The sequence below is a fragment of the Oryzias latipes genome, chromosome 2 (assembly GCF_053564925.1).
Source record: "Oryzias latipes strain Hd-rR chromosome 2, Olatipes_Hd-rR_3.1".
Classification (NCBI taxonomy): Eukaryota; Metazoa; Chordata; class Actinopteri; order Beloniformes; family Adrianichthyidae; genus Oryzias; species Oryzias latipes.
In genome coordinates, this window is record NC_136238.1 from 20326121 (window position 1) to 20342947 (window position 16827).

The 16827-nt window shown below is 40.2% G+C and overlaps 2 protein-coding genes across 3 annotated transcripts in view; one reads left to right on the plus strand and one right to left on the minus strand.

The window, feature by feature from the left end:
- Positions 1-485: 485 nt before the first annotated feature.
- LOC105355401 (uncharacterized) lies at positions 486-5787 on the minus strand. The gene is made up of 2 exons (XM_078937428.1): positions 5146-5787; positions 486-1867 (listed from the first exon to the last, which is right to left on the minus strand). Exons 1-2 carry the CDS (start codon positions 5375-5377, stop codon positions 894-896), a joined length of 1206 nt encoding a protein of 401 aa, XP_078793554.1. The 5' UTR covers positions 5378-5787; the 3' UTR covers positions 486-893.
- A 3223-nt stretch (positions 5788-9010) lies between these two features.
- Positions 9011-16827, plus strand: part of LOC101170820 (NACHT, LRR and PYD domains-containing protein 12-like) — a 44029-nt gene continuing 36212 nt past the window's right edge. For both annotated transcript variants that reach the window (XM_078934090.1, XM_078934097.1), the window contains exon 1: positions 9011-9128. The gene's annotated coding sequence lies outside the window, so the exon portion shown is untranslated. The remainder of the gene's footprint in view (positions 9129-16827) is intronic.

Below are 16827 nucleotides of genomic sequence, written 5' to 3' on the forward strand. Positions count from 1 at the left end.
AATGTTGATGTTTTCAAGAAAACGTTGCTGCAGTTCCTCCGTCTCATCAAATGAGAGATTTCTCTGCACTACAAAAAGAACATTTTTCATAACAGCTTCAAGCTGCAGAAACAGTTTCCATCATTCTAATTACATTTCTTCAGGCTTCATTTGAAGAAAATAAAACTGTTTAACCCTTGTGCTATCCTAGGCACTTCAACATTGGGAGTTGGGTCATCTAGACCCACTAGACAGTGCTCTGAACTTTTTTTCTTCAATGATTTGTAATCTTCACTGGTGTCCATGGATTACATGAAATCCTCTCCACCTTTATCCACCTTTGTCATGGTAGGGAGAACACGTCAATCTAAGGGTGGGGTCATTCTGACCCCTCAAGATAGCACAAGGGTTAAAAAGATGAAAACAGAAACAAAGTAGATTCTAAAAGCTGCAAATGCAGTTACACAGAATAGCAGTGTGTGAGTCTTTGTAGTTTGAAAAATGACTTTTCTTTGGTGAAATGTTATCAGTTTTTAATGACAAACACTTAGCAGAACAAGATTGGGTACAAATATTTGTATTAAAGAAAAGCAACAATCAAATGACCATCAGGTCTTTTAAGTTCATCACTCACTAAAAGATACAGATGAATGCATTTGAAACATTGTTCAGTAAAGCTGAGACTTTGATCAACTGTGGATATTTCAAAACATCCACCTATCTTCCACTCATCCATAAGCACAGATTCCCAGACTTCTCTCCCCATGGCCACTTCCTTCAGCTCCTAGAGTTCTCTGCCTCGTCTTCATCAACAGAAGGCGTTTCAGTTTCATCAGGATTGAGGGATATTCTTGAAGTATTCCTTACACGGCCCAGTAACACCCTCAGTCAGAGTCAACTCGTTTGATCTGCAACTACTGCACGCATTCTTCGCTGTGACTTTTCATGTGATCTCTGAGGTGAGATTTCTGGTAGAAGCTCCTTTCGCACCGGTTACAGGGAAAAGGTCTGCGATCCGAGTGCGTCCACATGTGGATCCTGAGGTTGGAGCTCTGGCGGAAATGTTTTTGGCAGACTACGCACGTGAAGGGCTTCTCTCCTGTGTGAGTCCTGGAGTGGGTGCGCAGGTGAGACCGGTGGCGAAAACATTTACCGCATTCGCCGCATTCGAAGGGCTTCTCTCCGGTGTGGGTTCGGATGTGGATCTTCAGATTCCCTTTCATCGTGAAGGTCTTGCCGCAGTGTTTGCAGGAGAAGGGCCTCTCTCCTGTGTGCGTTCTCATGTGGACTCGGAGAGAACAAGTGTCTCGGTAACTCTTGTTGCACTCCTTACAGGACAGCGGTTTCCTGCCTGTGTGAGACTCTAGGTGCATTGTGAAAAGACTTTTGTTTTCAAAGCTTTTGTTGCATTCTTTACATAAAAAAGGCGTCTGTTCGCTAACGGTCTGTGTGACCGTAATACTAGAACTCACCGTGGACTGTTTACCTCCCTTTATTTGGGTTAGTTTGAGTCCCTCAACTAGAAGAGCAGGTCTTCTAGATTTGCTCCCAACGCCAGAGTCCCGACTTTCTGACATGCGAGAGCGGCCCACGCTTTGGACACGACTTCTCTCTTTCCTCTGATCGTTTTTTAGATGTGCTTCACTGTGGTCGTGTTCCTCATGAGCGGGAATCTCCATCGAGGCATCGGCGTCCTGCTTCAGATCAAGCTGCTCTTCCTCCCGACGGATGCAGAGCTCGTCCTGCTCCTCTTTAACCAGTTCAGGTTCTGGTTCCTCCGGCTCCTCTTTAATCTGTGGAGGTTCTGGATTCTCCTGCTGCTCAACACAGGAGCTCCTCTCCTGGTTCCGGACATCTTCATCTCTTTTTTGATAATATAGAGGAAGGTCTGCAGAGGCAAAGAAACAAAAACAAAAAAAAAACATCATTTATGTGTACTTAAGGGACAAAATTGCATTATTGTGAAAGGTTCCTGGCTGTTACACCTTCTGGGATGTCAAAATAAAAGTCAATGTTGGTTATAAATCTAGCTGAAAGGGCTAAAAGACATTTTGGAATTAGTTTGGGATTATTTTTTAAAGACAGAAAAGGTCAAATTTCAATAAGATAAATTTATGTTGTTATTATAATACTAATAGTATTAGTATACAATTTAACATTACGTTAAATGAATTCTCTCAACAACTACCCATGATGCTGAGTTCCTGGGTACTTATTCTAACATTTCCTGACAAATTTTCTTATTAATTTAACAACATATTTTCTTTAGTCTTTTTGACTTCCAGTAAACTTGAGACTCAAAACCTGCTTTGAAGTCGAGTCATCCAAGTTGCTTCATCAGAGCTCAGATGAAAGTAGAGATATCTTTAAGAAGAGGAGGCAATAAATGACCATTAGGCCCTGGTATTTTGGAACTTTGGGTCAGGATTAAAAGGAACCAGATTACCAAATCCCCTGATCCAAATCCACAGATCATAGTATTTCAAAGCTTTGCTGGATCAGATCAAAATAATTTAGATCTGCTTGGATGAGGGAAACCAGAACCAGAATCGCAAATAACTGAATCTTTGTGTTGGACACATGTAATTTTTTTATTTTTTTTTTACCTTGTCCTGTCCAACAACTAGGCAAACAGAGCTGAATGCCTTTAGTCTTGGACAAATTTTAATATTTCAATAAGGGGTTATGCATCCTCTGATAGCCAATGGGTATATTTGTTTTCTCATTGTTATTTTTAAATTGGTTACATTTCAAGTTTTAAATATATATTTCCTTTTTTTACAGAGGGAGGGGGGGGGGGGGGGGTGGGGTGAAAAATAAGTGGGGCTAAAAGAAAAAAAAGAGGGGGAGAAAGCCAAGAGTGAAATTCGGAGGCTAACATAAGTGTTGGATGGGGGGCCGCGGGGCATGGGTAACCCTGGCTGGACACCAGGACACGGGCCAAAGATGGGGCCAGGACCCAGAGGACCCAGGAGCCGCCCACCAACCAGACGGAGTCAGGTTATAGCTGGCCCAGGTGCCCGACCCCGACGGCCCAAAGATCACGACGCAACCATAGCCCCCCCCCCCCCCCCCCCCCCACACACACACACACACACTAAGCTATCTTCACTATCCTTCATTTTAGTAGGATAAAATAACGTTTGTTTACATAAGATGTGCATAGAGCAAGTCAGGGATGCAAAAAGTGGCTATGCAGAATATAGTTGCATAGGGGCGCCGGGCTACAGAGGGCGCCAAACCGAAGTTGGGGAAATTATGCATAGTCAGTATCTTGTAAATTTCACAGAGTTTTGTGCACATATAAAGAATATGATCAGTACCAGAAGCACATCATAACTGACATGACTCCTCCTTCACTCGGGTCATGTGTACCTTGCGAACGTGCCGTTGATTGTTTTCATTTGAAACGTGTGGTCATCTAAAGATGGCATGGCAAAAGAAAAACTATCGGGGGCTCAAGGGCTCAAAACAGAAAACGAAAGATGGAGAAGGACAAGGATGTAGTGAGAAGAAAGAAAAGTTTCCCTAAATGGTTGAGAGACCGCAGCTACGTTATATGTTATAAAAACAGGCTTGTAATCATTCAGGCTAAAGCTACTGGTAAAATGCTCATGCATGTCTTGTAACTGTACTGAGCAGGATTTACAGTATCACTCATTATGATGAGAAAAATAAAGGAGCTTGTTTGTGTTGAGTCTGTTTCAGACAGACATTTATAATTTATTTAACTAGATGTACCAAAACACTTAAAATATTTTTATCCTATGACTGTAACAGCACTGAATGGTGGGTTAGATGGTGTTTTTGTTTCTTTTTATGTGAAAAGTTTGCATAATTCTTTTTTAAGGGTTTCAGCCTGTTGCTTTTAATATCACTATACCTGAACGACATTTTGGATTTTAGCTGAACATTTGGAGATCTTTTTAAGCCAATAAAGAAGTCTATTCTATCCCACCACTGACTGATATCCAACAAAAAATATTATTTTAAAAAAAGTCTATTTTTACATATAGTTTAGTGTCTGTATTCTTTTAAAATCTTCCTAACACAAAGTTTATATCATGCAGCTGTGAGGATGGTAAGAAAGACAAGAAGAGAGAGAGAATCAGGGCAGATGGAGGAAAGAAACAGGCTGGTCTTATATTTGGTGGACGTTTAGGGCAAAGCCAGTCATTTTTAAATAGTATTCTTAATTTTTTAAAAGTGTATAGCAAGATGTTTAATTTACGGTGATTAAAACATTAAATAAGTCTTGCTTGGCCATATGATTTAGTGGAAACGAACACAGGCAAGAGGCAGGTGATGGCATCTGATAGAAAAGAGAGCAGGGATGAGTTTAGGGAGGAATCATTAATCTATTGAAGTCACAAAAACCTAGATGCTCATCCTGGTTTAAACTTCTGCTGACCACCTACTTTTGGAAAACAAGTGCAGACATATATGACAAGTCAGTCCCAAAAGAGAATAATGAGGAGAGAGGTTCACATGATGATGACAACGATCAGGAGAAAAAGAGATGATCAGCTGATGATGAAGAGGGAGAAGAACAAAGAGGTGGAGAGAAGAGGGCTGGAGTAAGGCATTACTCAGAGGATCTTTCTGAATGGCCTTCACCACACAAAAGTAGGGGCTTATTGAAGACAATAAATGGTTGAAAATGTCCCCCCAAAAAATGTCTGATGGGCCATATCCAAGATTAGATTAGAAGTAATGAGATTTTTACATTTAAACACAAAATAAGTTTTGTTTGGGTGTGTAGTTGTCTTGAGGAGGCGTTTTCTAAAGTGTGTGTGTGTGTGTGTGGGGGGGGGGGGTTATAGTGTGACACATACCCCTATGAAACTGGGTAGTTTCGCCCCTGAATTAAGTACTACTTTTTGATCGCGCATAGGTACCAAATTGTGTTTTGATTGCTATTATGCTGTTATTTATGGCATTTCTTGCCTAGTCAGTGTTTTATGGTACCTTTTGCTTGCCGTAGAGCGGTGCATGTGGTCTGCAGAGCGAGGTCTTGTGACATAGACTGGCTTTTGTGCAGAAATTATGTTTTTCAGTATCCAAAAGCTATTTTCGAGCATCTAAACTATGTTTGAGCGACTTTAGAGACATGACAGCAACCAAACCCTGTAAAAGAATAAATCAGCATCTGAGAGTGAGACATACGTATATCGTGAAGCTGAAGCTGTGGTTTCCAGGCGACATCCAGCAGTCTGCGCTGACGACAGAGCTCCTCCTCGTACTGGACGATGGTTCCTTCACAGAGTCGGAAGATTTCTTCAGCAGCAGCAGCTAGTCGCTCGCTGATCAACTCTCTCAGAGACTGAAGGGAAGACATGGTTCCTTCAGCAGCAGTAAGATGTTCTCTGACAGAACCTTCCTGAGGTTCTGAAGACATGGTTCCTGCTCCGATCTTCAGCTCCAACTCCCACAAACACCGCCGTCCTCTTCACTGCAGCTCCGATCGATCATCTACTAGTCTCACAATCACAGCAATCCACGTTGTCTTTCCGTTCAACACTTCTTCACTCATTTACGACACTTTGGAAAATGCTGAGAGTTCCCAAACGAACCACGTATCGTCCTTTCTGTCCAAAAACCTCACAAACGTCCCAGCAAAACACCACAGTCCTTTCCGCACAAGCTAACGCTGCTAGCCTGCTAGCGTAGAGACACACCATTGGCTGGACTGAGTGGCCCCTCCCCCTGGTGTCCCAAACAGGAAGTAGCCGCTGGTTTTAGGAGGCTAAAATCTCATACTCTTTTACTGAGAAATAAACAGCTATTACTGTCCGTCATTCTATTTGTCAGAATAGTCATGCTTGCTCTAATACATTTTAAAAACATATTTTTGATCATCCTTTTTTTTATTGCAAGTTATTCAAGTTATGAACTGACCAATCAGACGCCTCAATAAAGGCACGTGGTACTTACTGGCCCCCTCCGAGCTTACTCCTGATTGGCGACAGTGGTTGCCATAGAAATGTTGATTCAGACCTGACCAACTCGGACCAATCAATGCTTGATAACCACTTCAGACTCCAAATTTTTATTTATTTATTTATTTGTTTATTTATTTATTTATTTTTATTGAGTCATACAAATCATTACAAACAATCAAAGCATCTCCATCTTCAATCTTGCCATCATTGCACGTTGAAACAGCAGCAGAAGAACATATAGTGACAACCTGGGGGTTAGCACCACCTATGGCCACTAAGACTCCTGGGAAATGTGAAATCCTGCACCATGAGCGAGAAAGCTGTTGAGGGAAGTGAGACTCGTGCTGTGTGCCAAGTCTAGCTGTAATCACTCTTAAATGGAAGGCAGTTCTGGTGCTTTGACTTTCAGATCCTTTCTGAAATTATTCAAGAACATTTGACATGAGAGACTGATAGTTATCTAACATAACCAGATTGTTGATAGTTAAGCACAGAGTTCCTCGCTCTGCAAGTGATGCAAAAGCTGGGTCATTATAATATCAGTCAAACCAACTACTTTGTCTCTTACCTGAAAGCAGATAAAACAAAATTGAAAGTTGTGATTGTGGAGGTGAAAAGGGATCCCATTATATTTTTATGCTCTTATTTCAATGATTATGCACTTCTGTTATTTCTATAAATATGCATGAACATTGTATTGTGAAATATGCTTGCTACCTGCGTGCACAGTAGGTCAGCAGCAGGCCTGTCTGTGACTTCTGGTCTGTTTTCTTTTTTGTGCTGGTGTGTTTATGGAACCTGCGAAATGTAGTCTAGACTTGCATCCTTGACTGGCGAAAAAAAACACACCGTCTAATGAGGTATTTTACATGTTTACACGTTACCTTTTTGGATAATAAAAAAACGGCCTCCTGGAAAGCAGTGAGAGGGTGGAGAACGACAGAGCCTTATCAGTTATGTTTTTCCTCTCCCCTTTCGCAAAAGGTTTGAAATTTTAATCAGACTGATATGATTCTTTTTTCCTTTTTCCAAACTGCACATTAGATTGTTGGTGTCTTGAACCATCCGAAACTTACAAGGCCATACAGGGCCACGTGGGATGTCATTTAGAGTCTAAATACATCTATTAAATGAGAACATGTTTTTTTGGCATTTTTATTTTTATTCAATGCACTGCTTGAATAATCTTGAATAGAATTTAGGATACACTATAATACCAAAAGTATTGGCTCACCCATCCAAAATAATCAGATTTAGGCGTCCTTATCACTTGACCTGGCCACAGGTGTATAAAATCCAGTACTAAGGCATGCAGACTCTTTTTTTATAAACATTTGTGGAAGAATGGGCCGCTCTCAGGAGGTCAGCGAATTCCAGCGTCAAAGGACGCCACCTGTGCAACAAATCCAGTCGCAAAATGTCCTCGTTCTTAAATCTTCCACAGTCAACTGTCAGCTCTATCAGAAGAAAAATGGCAAAGTTTGGGAAGAAGTTAACCACGAAGTGGTAGACATGTAAACAGACGGAGATGGGTGAGCGGATGCTAAAGCACATAGTGCAACCAGGTCTCCGACTTGCTGCACAGTCAATTTCTACAGAGTTCCAAACTTCATGTGACCCTCAGATTATCCCAAGTACAGTATGCAGACACCTTCATGGAAGGAGTTTTCATGGCTGAGAAGTTGCATCCAAACCACACATATCAAGTTCAATGCAATGCGTCAGATGTAGTGGTGTAAAGCATGTCGCCACTGGACTCCAGAGCAGTTGAGATGCCTTCTCTGGAGTGATGAATCACGCTTTTCCATCTGGCAATGTGATGGACGAGTCTGGGTTTGGACGTTGCTAGGGGAGCGGTAAATTTCGGTCTGCATTGTGTGAAAGTTGGTGGAGGAGGAATTATGGTGTGGGTTGCTTTTCAGGACTTGGGCTTTGCCCCGTAGTTCCAGTGAAAGGATCTTTGAATGCTTCAGGATACCAAAACATTTTGGATAATTCCATGCTCCCAAACCTGATCAACCTGATCAACTCTATGCGAAGGAGATGTGTCGCACGTCATGAGGCAAATGATGGTCACACCAGATACTGACTGGTTGTCTGAGTCCCCTGACCCCCTCAATAAAACAAAACTGAAGATTTCAGAGTGGCCTTTTCTTGTGGCCAGTCTAAGGCACACCTGTGCAATAATCATGCTGTCTAATCAGCATCTTGACATGGCACACCTGTGAGGTGGGATGGATTGTCTTGGCAAAGGAGAAGTGCTCACTATCACAGATTTAGACAGATTTGTTAACAATATTTCAGAAAACTGGTTATTTTGTGTAAATGGAAAATGTTTCACATCTTTGAGTTAATACCATAAAAAATGGGAGCAATAACAAAAGTGTTGCGTTTATATTTTTGTTCAGTGTAGTTAAATGATCAATTAGACTTATAGTTATTTCTCATTTACTATTTCCCTCTTTTGTTCCTTCTTCTTGAAAACATGTCTCTGAGCTTTAGACATTTGGCCACATCCTCAATCAATGCCTTTCTTTTCTTTAACCTAGCTTTTACTTTTACTCGCGGTAATCTACCGGCAGCCCCACTTCTCTGCTCCGCCTCGGCTTTTTTGGTAAGATGCGCTCTGTTTTATGATGATATTTGTCTATTTTGGAATTTCATCCCAAAATATGTATTTGATAAGCTTGGAAGTCTGCTATTTCTTTTATTGTGTAACTTTAAAATAGAAAAACTTCATGTAAAACTGCCTAACTGTCATAAGCAGGTTTTATTGGCATGGACTGTGATCTACAAACATAATTTTTCTCCTCAGCACTACTAGATTTGAAATAATGCAGATATTCTACACAAAAACAAGAGTATTTTTCTTGAAAATTGATTTGAAAAACATTTTTTTCTTGCAACACAACTGATTAATATATAAAGTAATCTGATGTCATACGTTGACTTTCTCTCCACCTACAGTCTGCATGTCTCACCTGCAGAGTTTGCATTGGTTATGGGAGCTCAAATAATCAAATAGTCTTCGTTATGACACAGTCGTTTGCTGTGGTCACGTGATTTCTTGGAAATTCAGACAAACACGTCGAACCAGCTCCAACACCGCCTGTGTGTGGAGGGAAGGGTCTGCCGTCGAGCACTGTGAGCTGAATTTTTGGTGTATCCAAAGAAAGAATTTGGAGTTTCCTGGTTTCTTCTATCACGGTGAGTCTTTCAGAACATATTTTCTGCGCTCATGATGAAGGCGTGTCTGCGTCTGACTGTGAGAGGACAGAGACGGGAGAACAACAGAAAATGTCGGTGCTTAGTTCATGACAGAACATGGCGCCTAGTCGGAAAGTTGTTTTTGAGTCATGCGGACGTGTCTAGACAGTTCCAGAAGAAACGTGAGCGCTTTCCTGACATGTTTATGAAAGTCCAATACTTTTTATAACCATGATAAAGAATTCTAACATTTCAATCCCATAATAGTTCCGTCAGTCTGGTTGACTAAAACAGGCAGACATTAGTTTGGTTAAGGAAGCAAAAATAAAATCAACAAGAAGAGAAAAAAGTCTGCAATATATTCACTGTTTTGGACTTTTGGGCTCAATAAGTCTTAAATTAGTTGTTTAAAAGGTAACGCAATTGTAAATTATGGGATGTACAACATGGTGCGTCATTACTCCGGGAAACCCTGTATCTCTGCGTCCGCCCCCCCCCCAAAATAAACTTTATTGACATACAGAATATCAAACATTGACACACCACACTATGTGCACATGCCAATTTTCACATTTGTCAGAAAAATTAACAATAAAAAAGCCATAATAATAGCAAGATAAAACAGTATTATTAAAGTTAAAGGATTCTGCTAAAGTCTCAAATGTGACCATGTTTCAACTTTACTAACAGCTTTTTTTTGTGCAGGATTCAATACTGTTTACATACAGAATCATTTCTTTCTGAAAAATATAAAATACATTAATAAGTTAAGCAGTTTTACATTAAGTTTTTCTATTTTAAACTAGAAGAAATGGCAGACCTCCAAGCTTATCAAATACATATTTTTGTTATTTATGAAATTCCAAAATGAAGTTTCACTTTTTACAATTTTTTTTAACCATTTAATTTTAAGGACATTATTTTAGGGAAGTCAAGAAAGTCAAGTCCTCAATCTTTTGATAAACTAATTAGTACTGATTTTCATACATAGTAGATTCTATTTCTCCAAAGAAAATGAAAAAGTATCCCATTAATCCTATTTTCATTTTTACAATCACGAGGTAGTGAGGAAGTCATGTAGATTAGTCTAGAAATTCCTTCTGCTTTTGCTGAGAGGGCTCTTCCTTTTAGTGGAAGATCCCTTTGTAGCCAACAATTGAAATTATTTTATGCTTCTGTATGGAGTTCATTCAGTCTCAAGAATCATAAATGCACATAACCTGTTTAACAAATACACACTCTCTGATTCACAAACACACACGTTGCATTTCAAAAATGCACACTAAATGTTTCACACGCACAATAAGTGTTTCTCACAAATGTGCACGATGTGTTTCACAAATTCACAATAGATTTTTCAGAAATCCACAATAGATGCTTCACAAACATCATTTTTAGTTACACTTGTAATATGAACTCACAGATAGTACAAATTTTAGAATGTGCATTCACAAACCTACTCTCATTTGTGAATCTCCCCACATTTGTGAGAGATTTTTCTATGGTGAATATTGAGACTCCCTTCACGCTGCAGGTCAACTAATGTCACTATTGGCTGATGAATCTGTCAATCAAACTCATTAGAAAAGCAGGCGTGCTCGCTGTCAGCCGATTGAATGGGCCCTAAGACTTTCTCCAGCTTTCACACTGAAGTCAGAACTGACGATGCACAGCACACAAGAAGCATGGTGGATACGTTTTAAATTCCAGGAGATGCAAAGTCCCCTAGTTAGGAGTAACAAAATCAAATCCTACATTACGGTTAAAGTCAGTAGCACAACTTTGTTCTGACTTTAGGGGTAATGCAACAGGACAGTTGGAGGCTGACTCCAATCTCAGCCCGGATTTGAAGAATGGAAAGAGAAAAATGCCCCCCCCCCCCCCCCATTTTTCTCTTTCCATTCTTCAAATCCGATTGATCTTGCTCCAAAAATTGAAAAATTTATTTCATGATTTTTCCTAATGTAATTTTGCACATATATTAACTTTTGATATTTGAGCAATTATTGTTATGAAGGTTTTTGAAAGTGTTATGTCTATTTTACTGATATAGTATTATTTTGTAATCATAGGAACGACTTTTATAAGTAACATAAACTGCATATATTTTAGATAACTGATCTGCATTTGCCATATTGATTTCTAAAATAGTTTTTTTTACATAATAAAGTATTTCATCTTTGAATGTGGTTTATTGATACCGAATGATTTTTAATTCTGTCTGATAAAGCTAGGAACCGGATATTGATAAATCATGTAATAAAATGGTTACGGTAGAACAGGGGTGGGATTATATAAATTCGCTTCCTTTCACTCCATTTCACGCAATATTTATTAATGTGTCTAAATATCCTACGTTTGATAGGTCATTATATGAATGTATAACCAATGATTGTATTGTTGAGTATTATTATTTAATTGCTTGAAATAAACCATTTCAAATCAAAAATTCAAATCAGATCTGTGATTGACAGTGAGGGGCTGCACGGTGGCGCAGTGGTTAGCGCTCTTGCCTCACAGCAAGAAGGCCCCCGGTTCAAGTCCCGGCTGGAGGACATGAAAAACACAACATCAATGGGGGACCTTTCTGTGTGGAGTTTGCATGTTCTCCCCGTGCATGCGTGGGTTTTCTCCGGGATCTCCGGCTTCCTCCCACCGTCCAAAAACGTGCTACATAGGTTGATTGGCAACTCTAAATTGTCCATAGGTGTGAGTGTGAAAGTGAATGAATGTGTGATTGAGGATATTCTACCCTGCGACAGACTGGCGACCAGGCCAGGGTATCCCCTGCCTACGCCCAAGTGGCCGGGATAGGCTCCGGCAACCCCGTGACCCCGAATGGGAATAAACGGTTAAGAAGGTGAATGAATGCTTGACAGTGAGGTTGGCTTGAGGTAACGTAGTCACGGCTCTGCATCTTTAAAATGGAGAGTGGTACAAAGTGATGCAAGTTTCTCCACAGAACTTTCTGTGGAAGTTAAAGATTTTTCTCTTCCACCTCCTAATGATCCAGACTGAAGGGAACCGTGTCTGAATGTTGAAATGACGCTGGCATCATAGCTAATAAGGATAAAGTATTAGCAAAACTATCCAGAGTGAAACATTCATTGCAAATCCCATCACCAGGACACAGTTCGCTGGATTCAATGCCAACTGCATTCAACCAGTGTTGCCTTGCCTCCAAGTCCACTGGAAAGTTGCACAAGCCATTAATTTTTGATGACCGAAGGTAATAAACCTATAACCGACCGGTACAGAATCAAAGATGGGCAGGGCTTTTTGTCACCTTTGTGAAAGCTGGAGAAAGTCTAAGGGGCCATTCGATTGGCTGAAAGCGAGCACGCCTGCTTTGCTGATGAGTTTGATTGACAGATTCATCAGCCAATAGTGACATTAGTTGACCTGCAGCGTGAAGGGAGTCTCAATATTCACCATAGAAAAATCTCTCACAAATGTGGGGAGATTCACAAATGAGAGCAGGTTTGTGAATGCACATTCTAAAATTTGTACTATCTGTGAGTTCATACTACAAGTGTACTTAAAAATGATGTTTGTGAAGCATCTATTGTGGATTTCTGAAACATTTATTTTTAATTTCTGAAAAATGTATTGTTTTTGTGAAACACATTTGTGTGAAGCATTTAGTGTGCATTTGTGAAATGCAACGTGTGCATCTCCAAATTTATATTGCACGTTTGCATAAAATTACAGTTGTGAATCAGAGCGTGCGTATTTGAAAAACAGGTTGTGTGCATTTCTGATTATTGAGACTAAATTAACTCCACACTTCTGCAGTCATGGGATTATAGTTTATAAATTCTCTTTCTTTCTTGATCTTTAGTTATCTGCAATCCCAAATATGTTAAAATTGTTTTTATTGTTATTTATAGACGTTAGAACACATTATTTAAGAGGAAATAACTCGCCTTTCTTTAGGTTTAGATAAAGTCCTGATGCTTCTGAAAATGTTTCAATAATTTGAAGAACCCTGGGAACGTGTGAGTATTTTTTAAGGAACAATGTGGTGTCGTCTGCCAACTGACTGTTTTTACCAGCAATTGAAATCACATCAATATTACTCGATTTTATATATCTGCAGAACACTTGTGCAACCAGAAGAAAAGTACACAGAAACGGGGCAGAATTGTCTCTAGGTGTGAGTGTGAGTGTATAAAGGTGTGTGATTTATGGCCCTGCAACAGACTGTTGTCCTGTCCAGATTGTCCCCTGCCTTCATCCATGAGGTGCTGGGATAGGCTCCAGCAGCCCTGTGACCCCTTGAGGGACAAAACGGGTTTAGCAGAAGATTGATATATATATATATAGATATATATATATATCTATATATATATATATAGATATATATATATAGATAGATAGATATATAGATAGATAGAGAGAGAGAGAGAGAGAGAGAGAGAGAGAGAGAGAGAGAGAGAAAGAGAGAGAGAGAGGGAGAAAGAGAGAGAGAGATAGATATTAACTTAACAGGTTTTTAAAACTCAAACCACTCTTTAAACTCCCCAAAAGTCCCCAGTGGTCTTTTTGGCCGCCTTTACACTGCATTGTTCCAGTGACTCAATTCCGATTTTTTTCGTCTCACGTGGCACAGATCGGATATGATCAGTGAACGTGTAAGCAGGACAAAAGCGCATGGATTCCGTTTTTCTCAGATCGGATACAGGCCTCTCTCATATGTGGAAATAAATCGGAAATGAATCGGATACGTGCATTTGCGTGTGCCATGTAAGCAGACAAATCGGATATTCCCCAGTAAATGCGAGTCGTACGTCAGTGACGTCAACTCAGGACACCACCAACTGAGATCACATGACTTATTAAGGTGCTTTTTGTGCGCTGATTTTGCTGTCAGCGTGTTACCTTTCAGCCTCAGGCTTCAGACCGTAGTTGGAAACCGCTGTTATGTCCGGTCCGGGTCGGGACGCAAACGGTAACTAATGAAGCGGGACACCGTTGCTATGGAACAGGCAAGAAGCCGTTTAATTCTTTGGGGGGCGTGTATGATGGGGACCGTGTGTGTGTGTGAGCGCGCGCGCGCACGCGTGCTTGCGTGTGTGTGTGTGTGTGTAAGGAGAGAGGTGGGGGGGGGGGGTGTGAGCGCGGAGCGTGGGACTGTCGGAGAACCGTAAATCAAAAATAAGGTGTCTCGCCCAAAAGTTTCGGAGTCTCTTAGCCCACTCTGGAGGCTGAGGGTCCAGAACGGAAAAGTGAACCCCGAGCAAATCTCCCGTGTGTTTCTGACTACAGTCGGAAAAGAGAAGTCATCGCGCAGGAAAGGTTCAACACTTGGATCAAACTGTTCGGACAGCACAACGTCTGCAACACTTCCTCATTCAAAACTCAGAGAGAGCACATAAGACGGCCGAACAGCCCTAATTTTTACCCCCCTGTGCATCCCCTCTGGAGCGCCAAAGGCAACGCCTCCTTCCGTCGCCGCCTTGCCTCCATGACAACCGCAATCACAAAAGTCCGAAAAAGGTCCGCGGAATGCGGAAATACTGCTACGTAGTCCTCAGAACATCTACGTTTGATAGTTTCAGCATTGTATAGTGTAAATGCAAAAACCAGATACGGGTCACTTTTAAAAGATAATGTAAGCGGGTCGTCAAAAAAATCGGATAAAGTCAGAAAATCGGATATGGGGATCAAGACCTGCAGTGTAAAGGCGGCCTTAAGGCCTGTTCACACCGGGACGAATTTCGCCGGCGATTTTCGCCGACGTTTAACGCCTCGTGACTAAACAAAGGGCCCCAATGAGAGTGTGCACACCGACGCGAAAAAACGCCAGGCGTTAAAGCGTCAAAAAAAAAAAACGCCTCGGGTTCGTTTTTTTTTTTTCGACGCGTCGCGTCGAAATCTACTCGACCAATGAGAACGGCGCTTTTGCTCACGTGTCTGGAGCTTCTGAAGTTACAGTAAAACACAACTTGGGGGCGCTCAAACAAAACTGCCTTGCTGAGCACACATACCAGCGAAGAAGATAGACGCCAAGTAGCGTCTACACAGCCGCGAAGCAATAATGACGGACATTCTAAAACATCCCTGAACCAAGCACCAGTTGGAGCTACTGGTGCTTGAAATATTCATGTTTTCTTTGTTTGATTCTGACAAGCGTGTAAATACTTGCTCTCTTCTTCTGAGTGAAAAGCGACTTTAAGAAGCGTAAAGTTGCGCAGCGCCACCTTGTGTACAGGAGTATTTCGGTTTTACATTAAGCGCCATCTAATGTCAGGGAATGAAATTGCATGTTCACTCCACTCATCGTCAGCGAAAATCGCCTGGGTGTGAACACAAAAAACGTGGCGAAAAACGCTGGCGAATAACGCCTGGCGAATATTCGTCCCGGTGTGTACGGGCCTTTAGTCGTGATTATGCACATAATACTAAATTACCCAACTTGTACCATTAGTGTCCTGTGAAAGGATGTTCTCGAAACCAGGAGAAATTATTTCTAAATGATGCATCTACCTCTGACTAAATGTGTTAAAGCAGCTGATGTAAGTGCACTGTAAAATAGTTGATGTAGATTTTACAGGAACTTACTGGCAGCTGGATGCCAGTAATTATTGTAAAGCATTTTACAACTTTACTAAAGTTAAATGAAATACAGTAGAATTTCTATAAACTGTATTGCATTTTAAGTAATAAAGCTATAAATTGAAATGCAGTACATAGATATTTTATTGTATTTAATTTTACAGTTGTACCATCCTAAAATAAAAAAATAGTTCCTGGTATCCAGGTGCCAGTAGTTATTATAAATGTAATTGTACTGTGCTGTGTTTTGCAATAACATTGCTGCATTTTCATTTTCACTTTATTTACTTTACGATAAATATGGAAAATAAAAGTTTCCTCTGGTTCTCTTACAACAACTTCTTTAGCTGTTTTTAGGCCATTTTTACCTTTTTACTTGGTTCATTACAGACACTCTTCATATTCACATTGAAAGAACCAGACAGAGTCATGTAATTCTATTTCACACCACTGAACAATTTCAAGTCCACTTGAATGAAACTAACAGATGCACAGAGAAAATATACAAACTCAACACACAAAGGTTTCCACTGAGGCTTGAACCAAGAACTTCTTGCTGTGAGGGTGCAGACCACTGCACCACATCAACACAGTTTTAACGGACCTATAATAAAATTGTTTTAACAGTGTAGTGTTTAGTTTCATTCCTAGCTTCATTCCTAAAAAAAAAGCCTTACAATAATTGTTAAAAGTATTGACAAATTCAACCAGCTTTTACTTTTTCACACATGACTAGTTAGCATTTGTCATGCTTCGTTTGCATTCATTTGCAATCCATATTTATTTATTTTGAAGGTAACTGTTTAGTTTACTACAATCATTCAGTTATTGTTCAAAGTTGAAAAACCTGTGAGGCATGTTTTTAGACTGAGTAAGACACAGTTATACAGTAAACCCTTGTTTTTCACAGGGGTTACGTTCCAAAAAGTACCCGTGATAGGCAAAATCCGTGAAGAAGAAACCTTTATTTTTTTCTTACAATTATTATACATTTAAAAACTCTATTATACATTGAAAAGAAAGAACAAACCATTTCACAGATCAAAGTACTTTAGAAATGTTTTTTTCAACAAATAACTTCTGTATCATACTGTGAAATAATAATTTCAATCATCAATGTGAACGGAAGGATTCAAATTCG

Bases quoted from the DNA above. Each gene is read 5' to 3' on its own strand.
- LOC105355401 (XM_078937428.1), bottom strand. From the start codon at position 5,377: ATGTCTTCAGAACCTCAGGAAGGTTCTGTCAGAGAACATCTTACTGCT. The intron at 1,868-5,145 runs GTATGTCTCACT...TTGCCTCTGCAG, and splicing joins GCTTCAGCTTCACGATATAC to ACCTTCCTCTATATTATCAA.